General features: G+C 39.1%; 1 protein-coding gene across 5 annotated transcripts in view; it reads right to left on the bottom strand.

Moving 5' to 3' along the window:
* Nucleotides 1–239: 239 nt before the first annotated feature.
* The window catches only part of LOC107877852 (galacturonokinase), a 30,274-nt gene continuing 13,003 nt past the window's right edge, over nt 240–17,510 (bottom strand). Inside the window, exons 4-14 of one of the 5 annotated variants that reach the window (XM_016724614.2) lie at nt 16,192–16,235; nt 15,606–15,795; nt 4,169–4,234; nt 3,751–3,830; nt 2,983–3,082; nt 1,836–2,011; nt 1,390–1,430; nt 1,277–1,305; nt 1,060–1,129; nt 877–966; nt 240–755 (exon numbers count right to left, since the gene is read on the bottom strand). In XM_016724614.2, coding sequence (XP_016580100.1) covers nt 487–755; nt 877–966; nt 1,060–1,129; nt 1,277–1,305; nt 1,390–1,430; nt 1,836–2,011; nt 2,983–3,082; nt 3,751–3,830; nt 4,169–4,234; nt 15,606–15,795; nt 16,192–16,235 — 1,155 coding nt within the window. In that variant the 3' untranslated portion in view covers nt 240–486. The remainder of the gene's footprint in view (nt 756–876; nt 967–1,059; nt 1,130–1,276; nt 1,306–1,389; nt 1,431–1,835; nt 2,012–2,982; nt 3,083–3,750; nt 3,831–4,168; nt 4,235–15,605; nt 15,796–16,191; nt 16,236–17,510) is intronic. The other 4 variants (XM_016724615.2, XM_047393511.1, XM_016724616.2 and 1 more) reach the window with 4 other exon arrangements.

Genomic DNA, 17,510 nt, shown 5'->3' with positions numbered 1-17,510 from the left:
CATGGAGGAGAATTGCGGTAAAGTTGACAACCAACATAATATTATGATGAATTATCTCACAATACAAAATATGCCTTTATCGAATATTGAGGAGGAGAATTCCGGGCCTCAACGTGCTTGAGTTTGAAATATAGTTCTAATTGTAGTATTCTTTCGGATGGTGCGGCAGGTGGGAAGGGGCTTAAACGAACCATTTGCTTTTCAGCAAAATTGATGCAATTTCAACCATAAACGAAATATACAAGAACCAAACTCATAAACTATAAGCAAAAAGGACTCTGTCCGTCAATAGTAGTCAGGTTAGTACAGAAATTCAGCAAGGAAAACCAATACAATTTATTTGATGGAATCCATCTCCAACGTCCAATTTAATATACATTGAAAATGAAATAGTAGGAAGACAAAGGGTACAAAAATACAAATAATCTGAAAAGAACAGATAAATGCGATATAGTGGAGCTATAAATATGAATATGAGTACGTTTACTAATCTAGCTGACTGAAAGTGTTGCTGATCACCCGTGCAGAGTCACTTGCATCACATATCAATACAGCCGGTCCTTGATTGAGATGGCTCGCCAAATTGGGCTGGAGCTTAAAGTACTCGTTCTTCACAAAACTTGCAGCTTCTTCTGCTCTATCTGCTTCTACAAATGCAAGACAGCAGCCTCGGAATCCTGCACCACTAAACCGCGCCCCAAGAACACCAGGGGCCCTCAGAAGAACCTCATATAGCTGTATAAGTGGTTCACAACCTAAAATCATTGAAGTGAAGCGCAAGATTTGGTTATTCTTGTCCCTCGACACAAATTATCGAGAAAGCTATGTATCGAATACAATGAAATTAAGATATCAAGTTCGAAAATAAACACTTACCACACTCATAGTTTTGAATAGAACTTAGACCAGATGCTGTAATAAGATCTCCGAATTCTTTAAGGTTTCCGGAAGCCCAAGCATCAAGTCCTTAAACAGACCACAAATGATGTTTAGTTATGAATAGACTGACCCAAAGCTCAACATGAAATAGAAGGAGCAAAGATCTATATAGAATAATACCTTTCAGAACTCTCTCGTTTTCAGAGAAATAATGCTCTGCTCGTTTAACTAGGTTGGCTTCTAATTTGCTCTGAAAAGAAAATTCCAAAAACATGGTATAGATACAATTGATCCATGTAAATGAGAAAAACATTTCCACAAATAAATGTCACAAATGACATTTTTGCATAATGATGGTTGAGTATTTAAACATCCAATATTTACTTGAGGATTTTACCTTGTGGACTTCAAAATCTTCTGGTTTAACTGCATAAAGAATAGATTTGTCGTCAACATCATCATTAAAGCTGCATTACTATCTCAAAAACAACTGCAGGCCGGATATCCTACCATTTGATAGAACAGGTTCCAACTCTTCATTCCCTGAAGCTCTAGAAGGTAAATATTAGAGTCAGAAGAAGAAATAAAAACCCTTAAGTCCTAGGATTGAGAGCTTTGATAGAAATGAATTAGATCTCATCGTACTTCATCACACTTCAATTTCATTATGAATAATTCAATAAGATTTCATTAGTCTTTGGACTGCTTCAACCTTTCAGGAAAGTTCAGAAGAAGGTTTGAGTTCAATCATTAAAGAATGTTCATCCTCTTTGTACATTTCCTTCAAGATTTAAAGATAACATATTTATCTTAATGGAGAGTGACCTACATTTAGGATTTACAGTTCATGTCTTGGTATTCAATCAATAAACAGGCATGCATTCCATGACCATAACTTGAAAAATAAACGTTTGTCATTCCAGTATGCAAGCTTCAATAGTAGGAAATTATCTTACTGCAACAGAACTTTTGCAGCCTCTTGACACTCCACAACTCGTCGATTATATCCAGGACTCGTTGTCAATGCCTGTTTAAGACCTGAAAAGGCCAGCAATATCTTGTATGCATTACCTCTCTCTCCTTCATGATTATTTTGCACCTCTGGCGGGTGTATCAGTTTGTGTTCTATTGTCTGCACACGTGGTCTATAATTGTCAGAGTTTTCCAGAGAACACAATCTGTATCAGACGAAAACAACAAAAGATGCACAACAACAACAACAACATACACAGTATATTTCCACCAAGTGGGCTCTGAGGAGGGTAAGTATACGCAGTCCATACCACTACCTCACAAATGAGATAGCGAAGTTATTTCCAATAGACCCCCGGCTCAAAATAAAACAATCTAGACAAGGAATAATAAAAGGACAAATACCAAGAAATCAACATATTCAATAATACCATAAACAAGATACACCAAGCAGTACAACAAAGATACAACATCCTAAACTCATACTAGCCTTCTACCCTAATCCGCCGCCTCCACAATTTCCTATCCTCAGTAAGCTGGAGCTGCTCCATGTCTTGTCTAATCATCTCCCTCCAATATTTCTTCAGTCTACCTCTCCCTCGCTTGACCCATCCCTAGCCAACCTTTCACACCTCCACACTGGGGCATCCGCGCCCCTCCTCATCATATGGCCGAACCATCTCAACCTCGCTTCCCTCATCTTGGCTTCCACCGATGCCACTCCCACCTTATCTTGAATAACCTCATTTCTAATACTATCTTTCCTAGTACACCCACACATCCACCAAAGCATTCTCATCTCTACCACCTTCATCTTCTAGATGGGGCTTTCTTAACAGGCCAACACTCCGCCCCATACAACAAAGCCGGTCTAACCACCACTTTGTAGATGCCATAATCTAAAACTGACATCATAACAAGAGAAAGATTGGAGCAAAATGACATAAACGACAAGGCAAGAGCATCACAAGCTAAATGAGGAAGAGAAAGTATCACTTTTAGCTGATGCCAAGAGGGAACAAATAAAAAATACAAGGGCAGGAAGAGCTTTCTAACTTCTTCTCAAAACTCAATTAACACAGAAGATTATTAATAAGCCAACCATTTAGTGTTTGGAATACAACACATCACCTTGCAGTTCATGAAGGTCAAACAGCCATAGCTTGATAACAATATTGCAGACTGATCCAATATCCCATTTTTCAGACCTAAATACTCGTTCTCAATCAGCCTGCACGCAACATAAGTAACAAGATTCATACCAAAATAATGTCAACAAATAGGATCCGGAGCATGTTTAGGTAAAAAGCAATACAGAAATCTGAAGATACAAATTAAGCATTTTCCTCTAATTTTTGGGTCTCCTTTAATAAGAACTTGTCAAATCCTTCATCAATGCTAATGGATGTGAGGAGCAACAGTGGATTTCCTGGTAACTGAATAGTTCAATATCCAAATTTGTCAAAATAAGCAAATTAAATATTACTTTTTCCATATTCAGCTAAATCATAATTGTTGAGACGGGAAAAAAGTGAATATATCTTTTTTCCGGAGGCAATGCCACTGCTCAGACAAGTGATCAACAACAACAACATACACAGTGTATTCCCGCAAAGTGGGGTCTGGGGAGGGTAGAATGTAAGCAGACGGTACCTTTACCTCACCTTTACCTCAGATATGAGGTAAAAAGGCTGTTTCCAATAGACCCCCGACTGCTCAAACAAGTGATAATGCTCCTGTTCAACAAGTATTATGCAGATCTCTCTTCTATTTCTCTAAAAGCTCTCAGAAAAATTATCAACAGACCAATGACTCAAAGTTCAAATAGCAAAGGAAGCACACTGTATCTTAAACGAACTAGCTAGCAACAATTACAAGACCACTGTACAAGTAACATACCTATCATATTCAATATTTTCTGTGGGGCACACTACAAGATCATTCGCACTTTCAAAAGCCAAGAGATATGCTACACCAACCTGTTAAGCATGAGAATTGTCAAATGAAATTCCAGAAGACAAATGAAAAGTGACTCTGAATAGGACATCTAAGACACTGTAAGGAACAAATACTACTACTCCAATAAAAGAACAAATATGCAAATCAAATTTCCTAAAAGAAAAGTGAACAGTGAAATCTCTTTTCCTCAAGGATGCAACAGCAAAATAAAAAAGACCAACGGAAAGGCCTTACAGGGTTTGGAGAAATAAGTTCACCAGATCACAAGAACATTAAATTTGAAAAATTGGAACTATTTCTTGATAATCCATCTAATTCAAATTCAGATTCACCGGCAGTGATGGAAAAAATAACTTACAGCAGCAGAAGAGCTGAGACCTGAACTGTCGAGACCCTCAGAACCACAGATAAACCCAGTGATACCCTGCAAAGAAATGTTTCCAACAAGATTGGTATAAATGAAAGATATGCTGCACACTAACGTTAAAGATGTCAAATAGCAGGTATGCTAAATAATACAGATCAAGGTGACTGGGAATAAAATAGTGCACATTATGAAACAGTTCTTTTGAGAGAAGAATGTATCTGAGAGTAGGACAACGGAATTGAACTTAGAAACAACGCACTGTATTCAGTGGAAAATAATGATAAACACTATTGGCCCAAGAAAAGAAGTAGTGTGAAAGCAGCCATCTGTGTTAAGAAAATGGATCTATGGGTCATCAGGTGACAAATAAGGAGAGGATTGCAATAGACAAAATGAGGAGAAAACAATCAATTTCCTCAACCAATGTGGGCATCAACACTCCTGTACGCTGAGGACTAAACATCCAAAGCATGAACAACACAACATGGACAAAGAAAAGGGCTAGGTTTAGCTCTTGTACAATGTAAAGAAAAATTACCTTGGCCTAAGTCAATTGCAAAAGTCAACTCATGAGGTGAGGATTTCCCAAGATCAAATAAGGAGACAAGAAGCCATTCACTCAACCAATATAGGGCACTTAACAGTGTAAACACCCAATCTTGTGCCACGCTGAGGACTGGACATTTCAAATGTGAACAATATCACAAAGGGACCAAGCATTACGAAAACTAAGAACAAGAATAGGTCTGGTGCTAATACTATGTCAGGAAAATAAACTTTTTAGTTCTAGCTCAGCCTAAAATTCTAGCTCATGAGTTGAAAATTGTCCAAGTTCAACGCTTCAAAGTCTTTTCCAAGATAGGAGAGACCCTCTTCTTTACCACTTAGACATCATGTGACTTCTTTCTGACCTTGTTTAAATTATCATTATTTTTATTGCTGAATATGCATCCTTCTTTCTTAGCTTCAAAGAAGAGTGTGCATGCCACCATTTGCGTCATTTGAAATTCCCAAGTCCAAACGAGTATAAGCACCATTGCAATAGTCGTCATTCATTATTGTCAACCCCTACTCTGGCGGTGATAGAATCCCAGGTTGACAGTCAGTTCAAATTGGAATCTCAAACTCTGCCTTATCAACTTTTTCACCTTGATATGCACTGGTACGCATACTTCCAACCGTCAGACTTTAACACTGACCCACTGGAAGTGTTGCCTCCTTTCCCGTATGCATACTTCCAATTGTTGGACTTTGCCTCTAGCCCACTGGAAATGTTTTCTACTTCTAGTTTCGGTGTCAATCCCCACAAAACCCGCACGCCTATCTCTGATCATCTTTAACATACTCACTAACCATAGATGAACTAGAACATTTACAAGTCTAACCCAAAGATGATTATCTAGTGAACTATGTAGGAATGACGATCATGAAGGCCATTGATGTAACAAAACCCTCTAATTCCTCTTCTAGAAATCACACTGCTGCTTCCACAGAAGAGAACATAAATAAAAGTGGTTCATCTTTTAATTCCTTCACCTGGAATCCCTGGAAACCTTCCATATATGTTGGCTTCACCTTACGAACTCCTGGCTTTTGGTGTATCTGCATACTTCACTGCACCCACCAGGCATGTCAGCACAAAGTTCACTTTATCATTTATTAAACCTACCGCGGACCACAATGACGTCATACTCCGACTTTTCAGAAAAGGTGATATATCCTTTTCTGGCCATTCCTTGACTGCACCTACTTTAGCAAATGTTTGTTGACTTGTCACTTTTGTAGTTTCTGGTAAAACCCTAGTGGATTTATCCAAGAATTTCAGGAATCTGGATGCTATACTAAACCACACATTGCCAGGGACACTCTCTAGAATTATGATCTGAAACTATCTGCTTCCAGTATGCAGAGGATGCCGATAGTATTTTTGAATTCTTGTGAGATAAAGAAGGCCTTTTGTAATTGTAAATATTGGACATCAGTATCACCTTGATGCTGATGAATATACATGTCACCTATCTCAAAAAACAATAAAAAAAGTTGCCTGCTTCCTTGCTCTGTCACAATGCTGATGTATCAGATTCATATTCTTGTGGTTTTGATAACTGGAATAAATGGTACATCCACCTTCTTCTAATTTCTCCGTCCTCATCAGACACATGTTTCATAAAATTGCAAATCTGCAGCAGACTACTAAAGCTGATGTTAATCCTCCTAACAAAGCTTTTCCTTCTTTGCTCCAATCTGTATCACACATACTTCCCGGAACAGTTCTCCACTATCTCAAAAAATTCCTGCTACAAATAATACATTCCTCCTCATGTCCGTTACTTGGAGAGTAGAGATTATTTGTGTTCCTCTTCATCCTATCCTAGGCTTAAGTTACTCCATGAACCACCCAACTACTCCTTGCCGGAGAATAAAGGTGAAAGAACCGGGGAAGAGAGCAAAATAAAATGGAAAGCAGCAAAAGGTTAAAAAGAAGAGACTAAGTTGAGTAAGATCAAGAGCGGGGGGTCTGGAGGATGAGGAAAATACCGGAAGAAGCTAGTGGACATAACAATAGAAGGACAGATATATGAAGGAAATCGGGTAAAACCTAGTGACAATAGCTGGAAAAGTTAATCATTGAGAGGGACAGAGAGAAATGAGTGAGATTGCTCGTAGAGAGAAACTCCATCCTTCTAATACAAAGTGAGATGACACCCCTAACTGCCCATTCCTCTTATTCCAGAGAGGAATTTCCTCTAAGCCTGAAGTATATTCCAGATCTAGACATGATGACCAATCTTAACAAACCTAAACAGGAGACTTATCTAATCTACCTACTCACTCCCTCCTTGCAAGGCCTTTCTGACATGTTGCTTTTGTTAGAATATGAGAAAGAATAGGAATAGTATATAAAATCCTACTTGGAAAAGGATTGTAATGTAGTGTCTATAAATAGAATCTCAATGTAATTATGTAGATACAAAATTTCAATAATATTTTTCTTCAATATCTCTCACATGGTACCATAGCAAGACTGGTGAGAAACTTACTGGGAAGAAAACTCAACCAGACAATCACCGTGCGTCAATTTCCAACGACTTTCAAGGCTAATTTGAGCCCTCGTTTGTTTTATAAGTGTTGTGCAAAAACCAACACTACCACGAGGTGCGAAACACCCTTGTGGTAGGGTCCTTTCCCGAATCCTGCGCATAGCGGGAGCTTTAGTGCACCAGGCTGCCCTTTTTTACCACGAGGAGCGAAACACTCAGGTGAGAAAACCCCAGTGATCGACTCTCAGTTCCGGCAATCCATGCGCCGTCGGAAGTCCCAAATCTGCGCACCACGCGCCGACACATGTAACTATTTTCGGCAAGATTTCTTTTTCCAGTGAGGTCGCCCTTTCATTCCAAGCCTGTCTCTTTAGCTATTTCCCTTCATTCCAAGCCTGTCCCTTTAGCTATTTCTTGATTCCAGTTAGTTTCCGACAATCAAATTCAATTTTCCGATAACCGACCAATTTTCTAGTGATGGATCATTTTTGCTCAATTTAGTCCAACAATTAAATCTAAACCCTTAATAAGGAGGTCAGAAATCAAATGTCACAATCCATGAAGAATCGACGAGGGGGAGGTCGATTTGGAAGATCTCGACTTAGGTGTAGTTATGTAAAAGGCTTGGACATACTCATGACGTATGCTATTCTCGATCTAAATGTAGTTATTGTAATAGGCTTGGACATACACGTGGAATATGCTATTCTTTGCATGGTCGACCACCTAAAATTGCTCATGTTGCTCAGTCTAACACCACAGGTGATCAATGGATGTATTTATCAGACAAGGAATATAATAAGTATCTCCAGTATCGATCAAGTAAGCATATATCTCTACCAATAGCCCTCAACTACACAATCTTCTACCTTTGGATCATGGGTTATTGACTCAGGTGCTTCTAATCATATTTCTAGTGACAAATCACTTATATTGTTTATTCACAATGTCTTCCTGCTATTACTTTAGCCAATGGGATCCAAACAAAACCAAAAGGAGTTGGACAAGCCAAAACCCTATCTTTTGTCACAACTCTTGTAATATTCCAATTTATTATTATTTTTTTTATGAAGAGTTAATTGGTAATTATAACCAATAATTGATATTAATTAAGGAATTAAAAGAGAGCAAGCCAAAGGTCTAATCTTTTTCTTCAGTTTCACGACTGAAACACTACAAATAGAACTCTAGGGCTGTTTCTTTTTATCCCATTATTCTGGAGAAGGAAGCAAAGCAACATAGAGAGGTAGCTTGATAGAGATTAACTGTCAGGTATGAGATTTTCTCTATCTTTCGCCTAAATTAATTTTATATAGTGGTAACGTTCTTGTCGGGAAAAAGAAAAGGAAAGAAAAAAAGAAAAGCTGCCATGTATGATCGAGAGATATTGGACATAATTTGTAAATTGGAGATCTCATGGGTGGGTGGCTACTACTGTAGTGAAAGAATTAACATTGGCTAATGCTAATTAGGCAGTGGGAAAAATACATAGAAAGAAAGGAATCAAAGTATGTAACTTCGGGCACAAAGTATATTTTCTTTACACATGTAGTTTCAATTTTCTGTTGTTAACACTTTAAGCAAATCATTAGGGAATATTCATGATGAGGCAATCATTAGATATTGATGAGAGAAATCATTGGCTAGTATTTTGAAATTCTTTGTTCGGCAGTCTTCCCTTGTTAGATTATCCTTAATTCATGGGTTAAGGTGTGAGATATTAAGATTTAAGTCTAAATTTAAAAGTTAGCGATGTTGAGACTTGACCCCGAATAATAAAATTGATATTGCTATTTAATATTGTTGCGTAGATTGAAGCCATTGGAGGCTAGTTGATTGGTGTTCTATGCATAGTGAGGTTGGAGAACTTGTCATTAGCGAGGTAAGTGAGACTTTAAGCTTTGGTGCTTGCTTTTCAAATTTATTTTAAAAATATATTTTTATCTATCCGGTCCATGTGTTGGGACGAGCGTGTGCTTGGCAGAATCAACGGTCTTTAAGGCCGACCGCATATACTTTATGTTAAGAATACTAATTCTCCTTTTATAAATTATTTCGTGATGTGATATGCTTGTGTACTATGAGATTGGGGCATTGTGTATGCTTCTTAATTCCTTTGGGGCATTGTGTATGCTACTTAATTCCTTTGTGGCATTGTGTATGCTTCCCTTGACATTGTGTATGCTTGCTGATTTTATATGGGACATTGTGTATGTTTTCCTTGAGCATTGTGTATGCTTGTTGATTTGATATGAAACATTGTGTATGCTCCCCCTGAGTATTGTGTATACTCCTGATATATTTGATGCATTGTATATGTTGCCCGAAACTTCTTGTGCTGGCTAATTACTTTGATTTCAAATGGTTATAAGTGCTCTGTATGAAATTGTATTGAGATATATGGCTCTTGATGAAGGATTATTGAGCCTCGTTGGTTACCTTATTATGATATAGTTCCGTGTGTAATAACTTTATGTTCTTGGTGTTGTTGTATTTTCTACTACTTGTCCCAGAAGTACTTAATGCAGAGAGCCGATGATCTTACTGAGTTATATTTACATATAGCTCACTCCTTACTTACATGTCTACAGATACCGTTGCGGAGGGAGAGATTAGTGGCTGGCGGTTCTTACGCGCGAATTCCATCGCTGAGGTGAACCTTCCCAATTGGTCGTGAAGGCTATCATTCAGCGTTAGATCTTTTAGATTACATTTTTTTTTCGTTGGGTTTGCATGCCTGAAAGTTGAACTCATGTAACTCTGTTTAGATGCTTCACGAACTTAGAGTGGGACTTGGGTTAGAGATTTGATATCTAAACTACTGCCATTTTCATAAAACTCAAAGTGGTATCTTGTTGGATAGTTATTCTGTGTTAATGATTATTTTATGCATGTGGGGTTGTATATGTGTGTTTGTAGACCATGTGAATGTATGAAAAATTGGTTCTCCCGACAAGTGGTGTTAGCGGGAGCCAGTCATGTCTAAGGATTATTTTGGGATGTGACAACTCTGTTCTTTATGTCCCTGGTTGTCCTTTTATCTTGCATCTGGTAGTTGTTTGACACGTGCCCTTCATTGTAGTATAACTTTTATTGATGATTCTTTTCTAATGCAGGACCGCAGTACGGGACAAACGATTGGCACAGGACATGAATCACAAGGCCTTTACCATCTTACCTCTTTAAATTCCTTCACAGCATGCTCCGTTACAGACCCTCCAGACCTTATTCACACACGTTTGGCACAGTTGAGTCTATCCAAGCTACAGAAGATGGTGCCTAGTTTGTCTAGTTTATCCATATTGGATTGTGAGTCGTATCAACTTGGGAAACACACCCGTGCTATATTTTCACGTAATAACAAGAGTCATTCAGAGTATTTTCTCATTAGTTCATTCTGATTTCGGTGTCCTAGTAAAGTCAGTTTACCCTTAGGATTTCGTTACTTTGTAGTTTCATTGATGATTTTTCAAGATATACTTGGATTTTCGAATGAAAGATCATTTCGAGTTATTTCCTATATTCAAAAGTTTTTGTGCTGAAATACAAAATTAATTTGGTGTTTCTATTCGTACTTTACGTAGGGATAATGCCTTAGAATACTTATCCTTTTCAAGTTTCAGGAGTTTAGGACTTAAGAAATAATTATTCACCAGACATTATGTCCATACACCCCTCAGCAAAATGGTATAGTAGAAAGGAAAAATAGACATCTCATTGAGATTGCTTGCACTCTTCTCATTGAATCTCATGTACCGTTGCGTTTTTGGGGCAATGCAATCTTCACATCTTGCTATCACATTATAAAATGCCATCATCTTTGATTCAGAATCAAGTTCCCTATTCCATACTATTTCCTCAGTCACATCTCTATTCTATCCCCCCTTGCATTTTTGGGATCACATAGTTTGTTCATAACTTAGCCGCAGGAGAAGATAAATTAGCCTAGCTTCTCGTGCTCTCATATGTGTCTTCCTTGGTTACTCCCGAGTGCAAAAAGGGTATCGATGCTATTCACCTGACGTGGGTCGCTGTCACATTCTTTGAATTTCAACTTTACTGTACATCTTCTGATAATCTTGATATCTCTGAGGTCTTACTCGTACCTCTAGTCTTATCCACATCAACCTTTGAGGAATCTACGGTTACTTTTACATCTCCAGCTGCAATGCCACCACTTTTGACTTATCAGTTATCATCGCCACCCGCATCCAACATTAGCTGCCCCTACTGCAGACCTCCTAGCCAACCATTAAAAAGGTATAAGATCTACCCATAATGCTAACTCACATTATATTTTCTTGAGTTATCATCGTCCATCATCACCCCATTATGCTTTTGTATCATCTGTCCTTTATTTCCATCCCTAAGACTACAGGTGAAGCACTTTCCCATTCAAGATCGAAACAAGCTATGATTGATGAGATGTCTGCTTTATATATGAGTGGTACTTGGGAGCTTGTTTCCTTTTCTGCAGGTAAATCTACTGCTGGCTGTCATTAGGTTTATGCAGTCAAAGTTGGTTCAGATGGTCAGGTTGATCGGATAAAGGTTCGCCTTATTGCCAAAGGATATACACATATATTTGGGCTTGATTATGGTGACACTTTCTCTCCGTGGCTAAAATAACATTTGTTTGTCTTTTCCTATCTATGATTGCCGTTCGTCATTAGCCTCTTTATCAGTTGGACATTCAGAATGCTTTTCTACATGGTGATCTTGAGGAAGAAGTCTATATGGAGCAATCACCTGGTTTTGTTGCTTAGTGGGAGCCTAGCCTTGTATGTTAGGCGTGTAAGTCATTCTATGGTTTGAAACAGTCCCATTGAGCCTGGTTCGAAAAGTTTAGCACAGTAATTTAAGAGTTTGACATGATTCGTAGCGGAGCTGATCATTCAGTGTTTCGCCATTCTGAACCAAATCTGTGTATTTATTTGGTGATTTATGTTGATGATATCATTATCACCGGCAATGATCAAGATGGTATCACTAATTTGAAGCAACGTCTCTTTCAGCATTTCTAGACTAAAGACATCAGCAGACTGAAATACTTTCTAGGTATTGAGGTTGCTAAGTCTAGATCAGGTATTGTTATTTCTCAACGCAAGTATGCCTTTGACATTCTTGAGAAGACAGGAATGATGGAATGTCGACCCATTGACACTCCTATTGATCCAAATGCTAAACTTCTGTCAGGACAAGAGAGCCATTCAATGATCCTGGAAGGTATAGACGGTTGGTTGGAAAGTTGAATTATCTCACAGTGACTAGACCTGACATCTCTTTTCCTATGAGTATTGTAAGTTAGTTTATGACTTCTCCCTATGATAGTCATTGGAATGCAGTTGTCCGTATTTTGCGATATAAAATGTCATCTCCAGGTAAAGGACTACTTTTCGAAGATCGAGGCCATGAGATCGAGACCATGGACATATCATTGGATATACAGATGCTGATTAGGCAGGATCACCCTCGGATAGATGTTCTATATCCGAATATTGTGTTTTAGTAGGAGGTAATTTGATGTCCTACAAGAGTAAGAAATAGAGTGTGGTTGCTCGATCGAGTCCAGAAGCAGAATATCGAGCAATGGTTGCAGCAACTTGAGAGCTAGTTTGGATCAAACAGTTGCTGAGAGAACTAAAATTTGGAGAAACCGGTAAAATGAAACTTATATGTGATAATCAAGTAGCCCTTCATAGTGGCATCTAATCCAGTGTTCCATGAGAGGAGTAAGCAACATAGAGATTGATTGTCATTTTGTTAGAGGAAAGATACTCTCAGGAGATATTGTTACGAAATTTGTGAAGTCAAGTGATCAACTTGCAGATATCTTCACCAAGTTCCTTACCAGTCCTCGTATTAATTATATTTGTAACGAGCTAGGTACACATGACTTGTATGTACCAACTTAAGAGGGAGTGTTAGAATATGAGTAGGAATAGGAATTATCTACAAAATCCTACTTGAAAATGATTGTAATGTAGTGTCTATAAATAGGGTCTCAATGTATTTATGTAGATACAACAATTCAATAATATTTTTCTCCTATATTTCTCACAGCTTTATTAAGACAAAACTGGAAACCAATTAAATAGTAACTATAGGTTGATCCTCATCACCTTAATCAAAATTATCCACAAAACCGAGTTTCTTCAAGGGCAAATCCAAATACAATTATCTTCTTGATGTTTTCCTCTAGTTCCCGTTTTCAACTCTAAGGTAATACATATTAATGGATCTCCTTGATTATATATTTGACATAGAAATGTACGTTAACTAATAAAAAAGGGCAGCCCGGTGCACTAAAGCCCCCTCTATGCGCAGGTCTGAGAAAGGGCCCCACCACAAGGGTGTATTGTACGCAGCCTTACCTTGTGTTTCTGCCAGAGGCTGTTCCAAGGCTTGAACCTGTGACCTCCTAGTCACATGACATCAACTTTACTAGTTACTCCAAGGCTCCCCTTTGATGTATGTTAACTAATATTCACTCAATTGGATGTCACTGCAAAATCACTGGAACATCTACATCACATGAGAGTTCCCGCACCTTTTAGAGGAGAAACCTTCTCTCTCTACTCTCTCCAATCCCTTTCGTTCGTTGAAGAGACATGTTCCAAGCTATTAAGTTTATAATTTTTTTTGACTTTCATCTATGTACTGAAGAACCAAGTTCTTCAGCAACTAATCAAGAAGTAAATGCGGAATAAATAATCAACACATGAATTTTACGTGGAAAACTCCTTGCTCTCGGGAGTCAAAAACACAACCCAGCAGGCTTTTCCCTCAAATCTCGGGAGTCAACAACACAACCTAGCAGGCTTTTCCCTCAAATCTTAAAACTTGAGCAAATTTTGTGGTTACAAACCAAAAGGGCTAACACTAGACCCTCTCACCCTTTCCTAGTTGCAACTGTCCCTTTCAAGATTCTACCCCAATCTTGAAAGCCTTTACACTCGAGGATCAAAGACCTAATATATATTCTCTATGAACGTAAAAGGTTACAATTTAAGCTCAACGAATCAAACTAGCCAACTAAGAATTGTAATGATAAATCTTGATAGGAACAAGTTCTTCTTGACATTGCCAGTTGACTCTTTCTCACACGAAGACGCACGGGATATATTTTCTCTTTTGTGTTGGGTGGTGTCTTCAACAACATCAATATAATACTTTATAGGAGCAGAATGGCCATGTTTTTCTTCTCCAAATCCAACAAGAATTAGTTCAATTCAAGAACCTAATCCTTCTCAAACTGGATTTCCATTCACGCGTCGGCTTCCACTTGTTTTCTCCTATTTCCAAAGCTTTTTCTCCGTATGCAAATATGGTAGTATTTCCATCTTGACTTTTTGTTCCTTCATCCATGTGATTAGCCGTAATCCTAATTCCTCAAGGAATCCTCATGCACTTGGAACTTGCTTAGCGCCTTATCAACAGTCTTCTCCCGTCTACTGCGAAGGATCTGGTTCCTTCACTTCTGCAGTGTACTTTTGTAATCAGCTCTTGCAGTAGGCATGTTAAAGAACTGGTTCTTCAGTAGCTATGTTTCATAAACACTACCAATCCTTATTTGAGACACGTTCAGTATCTAGTTCTTGCATCATGTTTGTTATGTTTTACAATTATCAAAACTTCATATGTAGCATAGCTCATGGCTCCTAGCTCAACATTTTCTTATTGAGAATCTTTGTAAAAACAAAATGCAAACGCCAGAAGCATCATCTTCTGGTAACCAGTACTCAAACAATTTGGAGATGCATGGTGGCTAATATATAGTTTCAAATAATAATGAACGGGCTCCCTATCAGACAGGATTAGACAGAACAAATGGAGATTTGATTTTGTAGTGCTTTACAGACTTGGTTTTAGTTTTATGTCCTTTTCACGATAGATCTTCATTTTTACATATAAGAGATCTGAAGAGCTCATTTTCTTTTGATGTAATTTTCTTCTGTTCAATTTGTAAGGGGCCATAAGAGACCATCAGAACAAAATTTTAGAAACAATCATTTCAGTACATAGGAGATATAAGAAATGAAAGATGAATAGTGCACGGAAGCAGCAAAATCTATATTAAAGAGCCAGAAGTCCACCAATGGAATGAAGAATGGAATGTAAAATTTTAGAGTTCAACATCTAGAACCAGGAAGCAACAATTCACAAAAATAAGAATATAATTGCTTCACTTTAATAAGTATAAATGGAAAATACTCAGATTTCGAGCAGGTACAGCACTTAAACAGCAATTGAAAACACGATACCATCCATTCTGCTCTTAAATATGAAAGAATCTTTTTGTAAATCTCAATAACATAAATGGAACCAACTGGTAAACAAAGCATATCATGTATGTTTCAACCAGCAGCAAAAGAAATCTTACTAACCGTTTTCAGATGATTTCCTCTGCTCTGCAAGGCGTATATTGCTCCTCTAGCATAGTTACCCCATTTGCATTCTTCCTGAGGTGTGGATAAGTCTATTTGTTCCGTTAAACCATTTGTCTCAGACATATGCTTAGGAAGCTGAACTTCATCTACTCTGTGAAGTTTAAGGATGTGTGGTATAAATTCCTGTCTGATTCAAATTTTGAAAAAAAATAAAGAAAAGAAAAGAAAAGGGAAGCCTGGTGCACTAAATTTTGAATTTGATAAATTTTGGAATTGATAACATTAGGAGTTTGATGCTTTTTGCAGGAATTATTATCACCTATTGTTTATGAAAGGGTTAAAACTAATTCATACTGGTAAAAGTGGAGCATCAAAAGGTTAAATGAGTAAAAGCAGTGATGGGATTCTCCACATTGTAAAAGACGGTGCTGCAAACCAACGAACATGAGATTGTGTATATTCATGATCCAGTAGCAGCAAAAACTTATCTACATGGCTCCACACAGAGATCTTTTAAATGCAATAATAGATATCCAAGTAGTTATACGTCAGTATGAACATGCCTAAAATCAACACTATTTACCTGAACAGAACTTCTCCTTCAAATTGCGCAGATTGCAATGTAACCTTCACATTTGAAATTTTAGTAGAAAATGAGTAGGAAGTAGAAATTTTGTTTTTGATAAGGTAAACAATTTTATTAACATTTAAGTAGGAAGTAGGACTTTTTCTTGTAGAACGGCTCTCTCTCTCTCTAATTTAATTCTAAGATTCACTTTTTCTTGTAGAACGGCTCTCTCTCTCTCTCCCTACCCTCTCTCTCTCTCGCCCCGGTCCCCGGCCCCCGTCGCCGTTGCCGACCCGACCCGACCTCCGGCCCCGACCCCCGGTCCCAGGCGCCGACCTCCGTCGCCGCACTAACGGCCCTCTCTCTCTCTCTCCCTCCCCCCGGTCCCCGGCCCCCGTCGCCGTTGCCGACCTTCGGCCCCGACCCGACCCGACCTCCGGTCCCCGTCGCCGCTCCCCGCCGCCCTCCGTCGCCGACCGCCAGTTCCAAGCCGTCCCCTCCCCCCTCCTCCCCTCCGGCGCCGGCGGGGTACAACAGCCCAACAGCCGAAGCTTGGTCTTCAGCCGCAGCCCCGTCTGCACTCGCCGCTCGGTCGCCAGCTGCCACAGCACCCAAACGACGACCACTTCCCTCGGTCCACAGCAGCCGCAGCTCCATCTCAGCACCGGAATCCCCCGGAAGCCGGTCAACGCTGAGCTTGGTTTCCGGCTTGGTATACAAGCGTAATCCGGTGACTTCTAACCTTTGTTATTTCATTTTTCATTCTGCATTCTTTCATTCTTCGTATTATGCTAGTAGTAGCCCCTGTACCTTGACTTGCGTGGGATTTGTGGATTTTGCCTGTTGTCTGTTGTTGCTGTTGCTGTGGTCGTTTCTTGCACTGCTTTGGATTGGGTTATCAGCTTGGGAATCTGTGTTTGGGGCTGTGGGGGTTGAGTCCAATGGTGTTTGCCCCCTAATTGAGTATAGTTTTGTTCCTGGAGTATTTCTTTGAATTTGTGTGAGCCTTGTATTTCTTGCTGCTGCTTTGCTACTACCATCGTTTATATCTTTTTATTTTCTTATACTTTCGTGTAGTTGTGGCTGTGGGCGGTAATGGGTGGATAGGGTCAGGCCCGAGGGGGTTGGGGCGTGGGGCAGTGGTGGGGGCGGGGGATGAGGAAAGGGCGGGAGTGGGAGGGAGGCCAAGGTTGGGCGGGGGGGGGGGGTAGTGGAGGGCGTGTGGATAGTGGCGGTAGGCTGAGGGTTGGGTCTTGGAATATAGGGACCCTTCAGGGTAAGTCCATAGAGCTTGTGAAGATTCTTAGGAAGAGGAGGATCAACATTGCGTGTGT

Source organism: Capsicum annuum, chromosome 7, assembly GCF_002878395.1.
Source record: "Capsicum annuum cultivar UCD-10X-F1 chromosome 7, UCD10Xv1.1, whole genome shotgun sequence".
In the NCBI taxonomy this organism is placed as follows: Eukaryota; Viridiplantae; Streptophyta; class Magnoliopsida; order Solanales; family Solanaceae; genus Capsicum; species Capsicum annuum.
This window is presented reverse-complemented; position numbering and strand designations above follow the sequence as displayed.